The 13532-nt window shown below is 37.8% G+C and overlaps 1 protein-coding gene and 1 pseudogene across 3 annotated transcripts; one reads left to right on the top strand and one right to left on the bottom strand.

Moving 5' to 3' along the window:
* Window positions 1-528: 528 nt before the first annotated feature.
* LOC145574211 (serine--glyoxylate aminotransferase-like) lies at window positions 529-4180 on the top strand. Of its 3 annotated transcripts, none has more exons than XM_081631952.1 (6): window positions 529-710; window positions 1335-1593; window positions 1897-2181; window positions 2744-3110; window positions 3556-3766; window positions 3860-4180. In XM_081631952.1, exons 2-6 carry the CDS (start codon window positions 1389-1391, stop codon window positions 3995-3997), a joined length of 1206 nt encoding a protein of 401 aa, XP_081488078.1. In that variant the 5' UTR covers window positions 529-710; window positions 1335-1388; the 3' UTR covers window positions 3998-4180. The 3 variants fall into 3 exon arrangements, with proteins under 3 accessions (XP_081488078.1, XP_081488077.1, XP_081488076.1); XM_081631951.1 differs by having other exon boundaries at window positions 1360-1593; XM_081631950.1 differs by having other exon boundaries at window positions 530-710; window positions 1373-1593.
* Window positions 4181-4299: 119 nt separating this feature from the next.
* LOC145574210 (DNA ligase 4 pseudogene) lies at window positions 4300-8034 on the bottom strand (annotated as a pseudogene).
* Between the last annotated feature and the right edge of the window lie 5498 nt (window positions 8035-13532).

Genomic DNA, 13532 nt, shown 5'->3' on the forward strand with positions numbered 1-13532 from the left:
TATTTTCTTATCTACATTCAAATATTGCCAGAAATCTAGGATAATATTGTAATAATTTTAGTACTAAAATAAATTGTTGATACTTGATACACATACATTGACGAAATTATTCGCATTCCATCTATACTGTTTTTTTTTCCAAATATTAGTGCACAAATATAATCAAAGGTTACTCAAATTAAAAGATATGATACCATATAATACCTCCGGTTCTTATTACTCGCAATAAAGGAATATTATTTTTGAGCAATAAAATATTTCTTTGGTGCGAGTAATAAAAACCAGTCTAAAATATAAAAAATCTAGACCAGAACAATTTATTTCAATTTTTTGACTTGGAAGTGTTATTTTTTTTATTTCTTGATAATATTGTCGTGCTCTATTTTAAGAGCTGATGTAAGCAATTTTCGGCCGCAAAGGTTGGAAGAAGGAGAATCCTTATCTGCCACGTTTTAAGGATATGGCGTGGGATCCACCTCAGTGTACGTTGATTATTGATTAATATCATATCCCTCCTTCCTATAAAAAAAAATTCATTAAAATGGTGGTTTATATAATATTCTAAATTTTGTGTTTTTTCTTTTATATTATTCTAGTTTTTGTGTTTTTAATTGGCATGCCCCAACTTTCTTGGGTTGTTTAGTACTTATATCAGTCAGTTTTCTCTGCATCCTGCTACATCATTTGGGAATTTGAAGCAAGATTTTCTGGTAATCATGCCTTTGACTTCTCTTTTTGCCTTTTTGCTATTTTTAGTAATCTTACATATAGTCCTCTCTATGTTTTAATATCAATTTGTAAATATCCTACTTTCTACTAGATGTTTTGATAATTTTTCTACTTGGAAAATCTCGGAATAGTTTAGTGGTAGTCAGGCTGAACCGAGAATTTTATACTTGTTGATAAGATTACGAGTTTAAGTTCTAAGTTGAACGGAGAATTTTATACTTGTTATACTTGTTGATAAGATTACGAGTTTAAGTTCTAAGATGAACGGAGAATTTTATACTTGTTGATAAGATTACATGTTTAAGGAACTTTCATTCATAAGGTTTGTAAACTATGTAAACCATTTGTAGGATGTGTATGTTATCAATGAAATAGTATCCTTTGTGTTTGTGTATAAAATTCTATTCAAAGTGCTTTACTTTGAGACTTGTTCTCATGTATAGTTATGAATCGACCAAATAAGTACCCTTTATATTCTAAAGTCGACTTTTTGATGATATGAAGTTGATGAGTGGATGCTACTTTAGTTCTTAAATCCTAGGAGGGTTTGTATATATATACAAATTGCAAGTAAATAAAAACTTCTATAGCAATTGGTTTTGCAGTTTCAGTGACTTAGTTTAACTATAGTTTGACATTTTAGTTAAGAGGAGGAGAAGATGGACTACATGAATGGGCCAGGAAGACATCATCTCTTTGTTCCGGGACCTGTCAATATCCCGGAACCTGTTATTAGAGCCATGAATCGAAACAACGAAGATTACCGTGCACCTGCAATTCCAGCACTGACAAAATCACTTCTTGAAGATGTCAAGAAAATTTTCAAAACTACCACAGGAACCCCATTTATGATCCCCACTACAGGTACTACTGTCATTTTTTTTACTGTAAACTGCAGGCATCTTTTTTTTGAAATTTTTTTGTTACTGCATGGTTCATTAGGTACCTAGATTTAGTGCTTGTATACTATGTTTGTACCATAAGGTTTGTAGCATAGATAATTGTATGAATCTACTCTTTTAACGGGACACGTCTCCTTGCTTTAACTATGCAAAAGCCACAGGTACTAATGGATCCAACAGGGAAAAAAAAAAGTGCTTGAACCTGTTAAATCTTTGTATTATTGACGCTTGAACAATAATATTGAAATTTTCAATGGATTTACAGGTACTGGTGCATGGGAAAGTGCACTGACAAACACTTTATCTCCTGGAGACCGAACTATATCCTTCCTGATCGGGCAATTCAGTTTGCTATGGATTGATCAGCAGAAACGCCTTGGCTTCGATGTTGATGTCATAGAGAGTGAGTGGGGGTATGGGGCCGACCTTGAAGCTATGGCATCAAAATTGGCAGCTGATACTGCACACAAAATCAAGGCTATCTGCATTGTCCATAATGAGACTGCAACTGGTGTTACCAACAATCTGGCCACTGTCAGGAGGATTTTGGGTAACTTTTTTTACCTCAGATCAGATACATGTTGTAGCTTATATGAAATTTTCAGTATCGATTACTTGAAAATCGTTGAATACAACATACATTTAGGCCCTGTTCTCATCAGATTATTTTCAGTTCACTTCAGTTACTAATTTCCTTCTCTCATAAAATATTCAGTTCAGTTCAGTTCAGCTCCTAATTTCCTTCTCTCATAAAATATTCAGTTCAGTTCAGTTCAGCTCTAATAAGTTCAGTTCAGTTCAGCTCTAATAAGTTCAGTTCAGTTCAGTTTTAGTTCAGCTCAATTCAGTCAATGTGAACAGGCCCTTAATTGATTAATAGTTATCTCAGCCTGCAAAAACTGGTCAGAGGCCTCAGAGCTGTTAGAGATATTGCATACTTTGTTCTAAGAAAAAAATTTGGGCTAGTTAAAATAAAATGTAGCCTTCAAGCCGTGCATGATTATATTACATAGACACTATTTTTCTAGGGACTGCTTGGATAATTTTTGTCCATTGTTCTTATTTCTTGAATATATGAAAGCTAACTTGAAGATTGTTCTGACTGTTTTCAGACCACTACAACCACCCTGCACTCCTTTTGGTTGATGGAGTGTCCTCAATCTGTGCACTAGATTTCCGCATGGATGAGTGGGGAGTAGATGTTGCCTTGACTGGCTCTCAAAAGGCTCTTTCTCTTCCGACTGGGATGGGTATTGTTTGTGCAAGCCCCAAAGCTCTAGAGGCAAGCAAGACAGCCAAATCTGTCAGAGTTTTCTTTGACTGGAATGATTACTTGAAGTTTTACAAGGCAGGAAGTTACTGGCCTTACACTCCATCCATCCAACTCCTCTATGGTCTTAAAGCTGCTTTGGAACTGATTTTTGAGGAAGGCCTTGACAATGTCATTGCAAGGCATAGCCGCTTGGGAAAAGCAACAAGGTATGCCTATTTAAATCCATCTAATAACTGTACTGTGATAACGCCTTTGTTCTTCTCATGTGGAAATCACCATCTTGTCATATTTTGTCTGCGCGAAAAACTTGATTAACTCTAGCCTGAACTCCTGAACTTATTCAAGCTTAAATTTTCCTGAAATTTTTTTTAAAGGTGAAAAGAACTATAGTGAATGCAGTTAGAGGATTCTTTCTCAAATTCACTACCATGCTCTTCTGAAACACCCGCAATTGCACACATCCTGTGAATTCAGTTCATATATGTGATTAGGGATGATCATTTCATACTCTAGATGTGGATGTTACATAGCTTGTCCGGTTAAGTACAGAGTCTAGATGGGTGTGGGGTTTGACACAAATACATTGCCTCTACATCAAAAGAAAGATTGATAGGAGTGTATATTGTAGATGCTTATGATCTTGAGATGCAGACTTGCAGTAGAGGCTTGGGGTTTAAAGAACTGTACACAAAAGGAAGAATGGTTCAGTGACACCGTGACTGCTGTGGTCGTTCCTCCCCACATTAACAGCAATCAAATTGTGAAGAGAGCATGGGAGAGATATAATATGAGCTTGGGCCTTGGTCTTAACAAAGTAGCTGGAAAGGTTTTCAGAATAGGGCATCTAGGTCACTTGAATGAGGTACGCGCAGTTTTGCTTGTTCAATCATGTAAGAATATTAAGCAACTTCAGTTCTAATTTCTGTCTAACCCTTCATGTTGTGTTGTGTTGCAGTTGCAACTACTTGGTTGTTTGGCTGGGGTGGAGATGATACTTAACGACGTGGGTTACCCTGTAAAGTTGGGTAGCGGAGTTGCAGCAGCCGCTGCATACCTGCAGAACAGCACACCAATGATCCCTTCTAGGATCTGAAGCAAAATCTTGTTTCATTTCCTTGTAATTACCCTTGTTTATTGGTATACTCCTGTAAAAAATAATGTGTAATATTTGCCTTCTTCCTGCCTGTACTCTTTTAAGGCTTCTTTTGGACATTGACAGCCATTCGCGTTTTTTTATCTGTGAAACTTTTTAATCAAAATCTTTGTGTTGAACAAATTACTAGCTTCTCATATCATGAAACCCAGTATTTTTTTAGTAACTGAAATTATATTATTGTACTTGAATCAAATTTACTAAAACTTAAAATTATTTTATCTAAATACGGAGTATTATTTCTTCGAGGAGAAGAGAACGGGGCATAGAGAGTAGATTATGCAAGATACATTCAATTGTCACTGTACAACATATTACAACTGATCACAAAAACAGAAAATATTCAATTAAATCAAATTAGAGTGATCAGACCATCAATCTTTAAGTAGCTGCTTTGCAAGTTCCCTATAGCTAACTCTCTTCTTCTTCACTGGTTCTCCAGTGGGTGATTCTATGGAAGAACCCTCTTGTGTTAGTGTTGATGGTAATTTAACATTCGCATCTTCAGACAACCTTTTGAGACTTGGGATCAAATCTAGCAACATCCCTGAAGTAGAGTAATCACTGTCTTTATCAGGTTTACTGCAAGTAACAGAGCCAGCATTGTCCAGGCAGTGTGTCCCTGTCGCATTTAAATCAGGCTTGTGCTCACCTGTATTCTCTTCATTCTTTTCAATACCAAACTTTCCTGTTGTATTAGTCTTCCGGTGACTAGGCTTATCATCCCGTTCATGTTCAGGGCTTGCTTTCATCAGTTCATCAGTCTTGTTTTCTTCCTTACTCCCCTCATTATTGTCTGATAAACCAGGTCTTGAACCTAATCCAATATTCTCAGTTTCAAGACCAGATTTTCCCAGTGTATCAGTATCTTGCTTGGCAGGCTTATGATCAAAAGCAATCCCCTGAAAAACATGATCATGCAATTTATGTTCAGGGATCGCTGTAACTGGTGCATCAGCTTCTTGCTCACTAGTCTTTGGACTCTCATCATCAAACGCAATGTCCTGTAATTTAGCAGGCTTGCTTCCAATTCTGGCCCTTTTTGTTATTGGAGGTTTGCTGACTATGGTTTTGCTTTTCTTAGTGCTAGTTCCAACAGGCCTTCCTCGTTTTCTTCTGGGTTCCCTAATATGAGGAATGGTTACTAAAACAGATTCACTCAACTTTTCTTCATGAGCAGAGGAAGTTGGGTGCTTCCCGTAAACATTTTCATCTTCACCTTTCTCTTCTTCAGAGGCAGATTCTTCATATGTAGTTGGCTTCAGGTTGTATGCTACTTCTGGCAATTTCTGCCCCTCCTTGAGACAATCCTCCAACCACTGTGATCCAATAACATGTAGTCTTTTTCTACGTAAGATGTACTTTTGGTCTCCTGGAAAACTCTGCAACAAGGTTTCAAACTTCAGCTCATGTCCGGGAATTGACATGACTACTATATGAGTTGCTTGAGAAGGGTTGTCACTAACTTTCCCACCACCTACAGAAACTTCTACTTTCATCCTCCTTGTGGCTATTTTCAAAAAGATGTCCCAATTAGCACAGTGGGACTTAGCACATAAATAGAAATATATGCAGCAATCATGGAAACGACCCCATTTGTCACGTGGACAGTACTTTTTCTTGTAATGGTCAACCATTTTTGCATCTTCTGATCTATTTACATTGCCAAAGGTCTGTTTCAACTCAGCAACATGAACATCCCAAAAGTAAGAGTCTGAGAACTCATCAATCTCCTCCTGTAACTTCTTTCTTGAAGAATCCGAAAGGAAGACAAATTGTTTGGGCCTCAAGGGAAGAAGCTGCTTCTGTGAGCAACAATCGAGAACCCAAGAGTAGTGGATAATGTCACGTCCACGCCTCTTTGCTGCCTCATACTTGATCCCTCGACTCTCTGCACCAATGCAATGAGTAACGGTATCATTCAAATTCATGGAGAAAGTTCCACCATTCTCGACAACCAACTTGTGCATAGAATCCAAGGAATGATCAGAAGGCACATTCACAAAGTGCAACACCTTATCAGAAAATATTTGTGATTCCCCCTTCACACTAGATACATCAGTCCGAGTGAAATGAGAAGGGACTGTGACATTGAGCCTTCCTCCCTTTTTTGCAGCCCTTCCACGTTTTGATTTACCATCTGAAAACCTTTCTGCACCTCCTCTTCGTGTTGTCCCACTCGATTGTATTATCTCCAAGAAAGACTGAACATCAAGACATTCATGCCAAGGCTTGTCATATCTTACCCGGTCAAACCGTGGAAACCTCAAGGTGTAAGGTGCAGCATACGCGTCAGAAAGTATGGGACGAATGTCACTAGAAATTGACATAATCACTGACTTCTCAGGGCTTTCAACCCAAACATCGGGCTTTTCCCTATTAGTAACTTCATAAAAACTCGGGGCAGACTTCTTCGGATACTCAGACTTCCTAAAATACGGCTTCAACTTGGTCACCAATTCATCAAGCTCTTCATCATTAAGCCCTGTACCCACCTTAGCAAAGGAAACAAACTTCCTAGGGTAAGTACCTGGAGTAGGATTCTCCGCAAGGCCAACCAGAAACTGACCCACCTCCCCTCCTCGACGACCTGTACCATAATACCCTCCAATGATCAGAACATCCAAATCAGACCCAGCATTAACATAATCAGGCTTCACTTTAATCCACTTCTTCCTATTCCTATCACCCGGTTCCCACTTTGAACCAAGGTCTTTTATAACAAGCCCTTCTTCCCCCTCATTCCCAACCTTCTCCTTAAAAAACCTCTCAACATCATCCACATGGTTAGCCACAATCGACCAACACGGCTCACCATCACCTCGATTGGCATTTGGGACGGAGGTCTCTAAACGACCCTTTACAGTTCTCACAACCTTCCTAAGATGTTCGTGCCTCTCTTTCAATGTTTGATGAATCACACTAGTATCCCCAACATACAACACATCAAAAGCAACATAACACAATTTCCTATCACTCTCTATACCTTCCCTAGCAGCCTTAGCCATCTCCTGGTTCAACCCGAACTTAGTAAATTTATTCTTCGAACTATCCCAACCCAACAACTCCCCATCAAGTATACACTTATCAACCAACACATTCTCAATTATAACATTCGACATGGCAGGTTCATATTCAGTATGATCTATATAATTTTTTGAATAAAAATTTACCTTCCCACCATTCTTATGAACTTGGAACCTCTCTCCATCGAACTTAACCTCGGCGACGACTTCCTTCCCATGAAGCCTCTTCATAGCCTCTCCACAGGTCGCAGCTCTATCAGCCATCTGCGGCAACACAGCTTTCCCAACCTCGATGTCCTGCCTTTTATGCCGGACTTTGGGATCAGTCAATTTCTCACAAACTAGCCGTAAATCACAGGTTACATTGAACAATTCCTCAGCATCAGGATGAAACACATCAAATATACTCTTCTCACTCATCCCAATCTTCAACTCCTTCATGATAATCACAATTATCCACTTCATCTCAGACGGATTCGTCTTCCTTATCATCTCCCCCATCACATCCACTTTGGCATTGCGGGTTTCGGCATTCGCAAGCCGGTCAAGGAGATCATTCACTTCCTTGATAGTCAACTCGCCGGAGACGGAAGACTGCCGGCGTTGGAGGAAATCGGCGGCGACCATAGAGAAGTTTCCGGCGTACTTTCCGGCGATTCTGGAACCTCCTTTTCGCCAATTGATGAGCTTCTGGGCGTCTTCGGAATCGCGAGAAACAGCGAGAGCGTCGAGAAGGAGGAGAGCGAGAGTAGCTTCTTTGAGACCATAAGAGCCTCTTTCGCGGTCTAATGAAGGAAGAATCAAGCGGATTGAAGGGAAATAATCAGTGGGTTTGACGCAGAAATTGTCGAGGAATTTGCGGAATTTAGTGCGTTTGATTTGGGGTGTTCTTGATTTTGAAATATAGTGGAAGAGTCTTACCAAAGCGGAGAATTTGATTTCGTCCCCCATTGTTGGAGGAGAGAGAAGGAGGAAGATGCTGAAAATGGTGAGGGTTTAGGAGAGAGAAACCGCCATTAGAGGGTTTAAGGAAGGTGGAAGCTTGTTTGAGACGATTTAAATTTGGAAATGAGTTTTGGGCTTGTTTTTCTTAATATACGACGTCGTTTCAATGCATAAACATCTTTCAAATTTTTTTTTTTGTTTTTGAAACAACTTCATTGATGAGGTGATCAACTTCATCCTAGCGTGCTAATCCGGCCTGAATAGAGAGATTGTTATATACACTCAAGTGTATTACTGTATCGTACACTCATGAGTATTTGTTCTCATTTTGATGATTGTTTTTCATTTTATCATCAAATGAAAAGCAAAAACTAACCTTAGGTTAGTTGGGTGTATGGTATACCGGTGTATATGACAAGTTCTAATCTGAATAGGGCGTGTTTGGTCTGGCCTAAAAACACATTTATAGTTAAATACCCAAACCTAGCCCAATAAAAGCCCGTAGTATGCTTTGGCCAGACAAACTCGCTACTTTTTGCGGGTTTGGACACTAGATATGATGTTAAGGTTTGGCCTAATTTTTGGACCACCTATACTATCACTCCAAAACTTTAACCAACCTAATTGACATCCAGTACTTTATTGACCTTTGTTGATGACCTATTATGACTGTGTAAGTAAATTTTACTACCTCCTTTTTTATTTAGTTGACAAGTTTTATCATAATTATAAATCACAAAAGTTAGTCAAAATGTAGTTTGTGAATAATGTAAAAATCAAATGGTGTCAACTAAAAAAATGGAGAGAGTATATGAAAATATGAGATACATTAAATAAGTTGTTGATATTTTTAAAAACTAACACAACATTTTAAGTACAGCTGTCAAAAGTTGACCCAACCCGAAATACCGACTCAAACCCGATTATTAACTGAACCATCCGAACCAGAAAAAATGGTGAACCAAACCCGACCTGAAACCAACCCTAGACCCGAGTTGACCCGAGTATGTGAGACCCGAACCCAAACATGAACAGACCAGGAGATGACCCAACCCGAATGTAACCCGTAAATTATTGACCTAAACCGAACCCGACTAGAACCGAAATTGACCCAAACCCGTTTTAACCCGTCAAAACCCGAATTTAACCCGACTTGTTACTAACCTGACCTGAATTCAACCCGACCCGTTCCTAACCCGACCCGAATTTAACCCAACCTGTTACAAACCCGACCCGAAATCAACCCAACTTGTTATTAACCTGACCCAAATTCAACCCGACTTGTTATTGACCTGACCCGAATTTTACCAGACCTATTACTAACCCGACCAAAAAATTCAATCCGATTTGTTACTAACCCGACTTGAAATCAACACGACTTGTTATTGACCCGACCTAAATTCAACCCAAATTGTTCCTGACCCGATTTCAAATCACCTTAAATGCAATTTAGACCACCTTATTGTTGTTGATAAAAGCATTTTGTCTAGGGAGACCAAGTCAGTCCAGGCCAGCAAAAGAAAGGAGCATCATCCTCAAATTTAAGAATTAAATATAGTATATATTTGTTGTATGGTTAAAGGAGATAATTATCTTCCTAAATTATAGACTATAGTTCCCTAGTATATTGCCATATATATTATAGTCAAGAAAATAATTAGTTTGATAAAAATGATAATTATATATTTATAATTAGTTGAACCCGAATATGACCTGACTTGGAAATGACCCGACTTGATTGTAACCTACAAATTATTGACTTGAACATAACCCGACTTGAATCCAAGAATGACCCAACTTTGAAATGACCCAACTTGATTACAACCCGCAAATTATTGACTTGAACCAAACCCGACTTGAACCCGAGAATGACCCGACTTGAAAATGACTTGACCTGATTATAACCCGCAAATTATTGACTTAAACTGAACCCGACTCAAACCCGAGAATGACCCGACCTGATTCTAACCCGCAAATTATTGACTTGAATCGAACCCGACTTGGACCCGAGAATTACCCTAACCCGTTTTAACCCGTGAAAACCTGAATTAAACCCGACCTATCGTTCACCCGACCCGAATGTAACCCGACTTGTTATTAACCCGACCCAAACCCGATAAGAAGTATGACCCGACGTGACCCGACTCAAGCATGACCCGACCCAAACCCGACCCGCATAGGTTATGGAATTAATCCGAATTGACCCGACCCAAGTTGACCCGACCCACTCTTACCGACCTAAACCCGACCCGTTTTGGAATTTAGCCGAAACGTCCAAAATTTCTCAAAAACCGTGGATATTTAGCCTTCAATTTTGGAATTTTTTGATTTATTTTCACCTGAAAATAAAAACTGCCGAAATATTTACCATGGTCCCTAATACCCTCCGGGAGTCCAATTGGCTGGATGGAACCATCCAATTTGCCTTTAAACGACCAATTTACCAGTTTACAACTTGCACCGATTTCATTAACTCAAGCCTACCACGAATATTTATTACAACATATAATGATCATATATGGTTCCAACCGGCATTATATGACCCCAAGATGTATCCCCTAAAATCTCAATGCTTTTCGACATTGGGGCCCGAAACAATTGAAATTTCTCAAAAAGCGTGGATGCCTTCAATTTTGGAATTTTTTGATGACTTTGTTTCGCCCGAATATAAAAATTGCCGAAATGTTACCATGGTCCCTAATACCCTCCGGGAGTCTAATTGGGTGGTGGAACCATCCAATTTGCCTTTAAACGACCAATTTACCGGTTTACAACTTGCACCGATTTAAGTAATTCAATCCTACCACGAACATTTATGACAAAAATAGTGATCATATATGGTTCCAAACGACATTATATGACCCCGAGATGTATTCCATAGAATTTCAAGACTTTTCGACACCAGGTCCCGAACACTCCAAAAATTCTCAAAAAGCGTGGATATAGCCTTCAATTTTTGAATTTTTTTTTACTTTTTTACGCCCGTAAATAAAAATTTCCGAAATTTTTACCATGGTCTCTAATACCCTCCGAGATTCCAATTGGGTGGATGGAACCATCCAATTTGCCTTTAAACGGCCAATTTACCGGTTTACAACTTGCGCTAATTTCATTAACTCAAGCCTACCAAAAACATTTATGACAACATATAATGATTATATATGGTTCCAAATGGCATTATATGAACCCAAGATGTATCCCCTAAAATCTAAAGGCTTTTCGACACCGAGCTCCGAAACCTCCAAAATTTCTCAAAAAGCATGGATATTAGCCTTCAATTTTGGAATTTTTTTTTTACTTTTTCACCTGAAAATAAAAATTTTCGAAATGTTTACCATGGTCCTTAATACCCTTCGAGAGTCCAATTGGGTGGGTGGAACCATCCTATTTGCCTTTAAACGGTCAATTACCGGTTTACAACTTGCTCCGATTTCATTAACTCAAGCCTACCATGAACATTTATGACAACATATAAGATTATATATGCTTCCAAACGGCATTATATGACCCCGAGATTAATCCCCTAAAATTTCAAGCCTTTTCGACACAGGGCCTCGAAACCTCCAAAATTTCTCAAAAAGAGTGGATATTAGCCTTCAATTTTGGAATTTTTTGACTTTTTTTCGCCCATAAATAAACATTTCCAAAATGTTTACCATGGTCCCTAATACCCTCTGAGATTTCAATTGGTTGGGTGGAATCATCCAATTTGCCTTTAAACTGCTAATTTACCGGTTTAGAACTTGCACCGATTTCATTAACTCAACCCTACCACAAACATTTATGACAACATATCGTGATCATATATGGTTCCAAACGACATTATATAACCCCGAAATGTATTCCCTAAAATCTCAAGGATTTTCGACACCGAGCCTCGAAACCTCCAAAATTTCTCAAAAACCATGGATATTAGCCTTAAATTTTGGAATTTTTTGACTTTTTTACGATTGTTAATAAAAATTTCCGAAATATTTACCATGGTCCCTAATACCCTCCGGGAGTCTAATTAGGTGGGTGGAACCATCCAATTTGCCTTTAAATGACGAATTTACCGATTTACAACTTGCACCAATTTCATTAACTCAAGCCTACCACGAACATTTATGGCAACATATAATGATCATTTATGGTTCCAAACGGCATTATATGAGCCCGAGACGTATCCACTAAAATCTCATTTCTTTTCGATACCGGGCCCCGAAACTTTCGAAATTTCTTAAAAAGCATGGATATTAGCCTTCAAATTTGGAAGTTTTTGACTTTTTTCGCACGGAATAATTGCCGAAATGTTTACCATGATCCCTAATACCCCACGGGAGTCCAATTGGGTGGGTGGAACCATCCAATATGCCTTTAAACGACCAATTTACCGGTTTACAACTTGCATCGATTTCATTAACTCGAGTCTACCACGAACATTTATGACAACAAATAATGATCATATATAGTTCCAAACGACATTATATGACCCTGAGATATATTTGTGATACCCCTAATTTTTGGAAATATTTTCTTAATTATTTTAGTAATATCTCTAATTATTTGAAATAATTAAATAAATTATGATCTTGGTCGGTCCATACATTATTAATTAACATTGCACGCCGTTTTTTTTAAATTAATTATTTTTCCGGATTTTACTTTAATAATACTTAACAACCTTAGCTTAATTATTATCTTATGATTTAAAACTAATCTTAGTTTTGATATCATCTATATATGATAAATAACTTGATTTAATTATCAAATTCAATTATTTTATTTATTATTTATGAATTTCGTATTTAAAAAAAAATCAGTTTTTATAAAAATCCGTAGCTGGTCAAAGAACTTGGAAAAAAAATAATAAAATAAAATAAAATAATAATAATAATAATAATAATAATTATTATTATTATGTGATTTAGTTTCTATCTTTTTCTTTACTTAGCCATTAAACCCTCTTCATCATCTTATTCCTATCTTCTTTCTTCCAATCCTCCAAAAAAATGAACTTTTATTTAAATTTTTTTACTTATCTTTTATACCCAACTACTAATCCAGTCTTAATTTGGTTCAAGTACTTTAACAAACCCCAAAACTTATCATATTTTCTAGTAAACATGTCATACCTTCAACTCTATCTTTCCTCCCCTCTAAACACTATAAATAGACCTTCAATCTTTCACAAATGCCTCACACAAAAATCAGAAAACACTCTTCCCTATTTCTTAAACTCACGGCTCTCTCCTTCTTCCTATTTCCCTTGCCTAAAACTTACACCGTAATCGCCACCAAGTTGTTGTTTTCATAGCCACCATTGCCACCGTATTGTTGTACTAACGACACCTTGACGCTGCTGCCTTATTGCCCCCTTTAACTGCCACTTTCTGCCGCCGCAAGGTGCTACGCACCATCCTGATCATTTCACTTCCTATTTTGCGTGAGCTTCTGTTAAAAACATAACAACAAATTTCTTACTCTTTTACTCCTTATGATACTACTATTAATATTATGATTAC

The sequence above is a fragment of the Chenopodium album genome, chromosome 13, assembly GCF_948465745.1.
Source record: "Chenopodium album chromosome 13, dcCheAlbu1.1, whole genome shotgun sequence".
Lineage (NCBI taxonomy): Eukaryota > Viridiplantae > Streptophyta > Magnoliopsida > Caryophyllales > Amaranthaceae > Chenopodium > Chenopodium album.

Coding starts and splice junctions, on each gene's coding strand:
- LOC145574211 (XM_081631952.1), top strand. CDS start 1,389: ATGGACTACATGAATGGGCCAGGAAGACATCATCTCTTTGTTCCGGGA. Junction 1,594..1,896: donor ATTTATGATCCCCACTACAG/GTACTACTGTCA, acceptor ATGGATTTACAG/GTACTGGTGCATGGGAAAGT. Junction 2,182..2,743: donor CACTGTCAGGAGGATTTTGG/GTAACTTTTTTT, acceptor GACTGTTTTCAG/ACCACTACAACCACCCTGCA.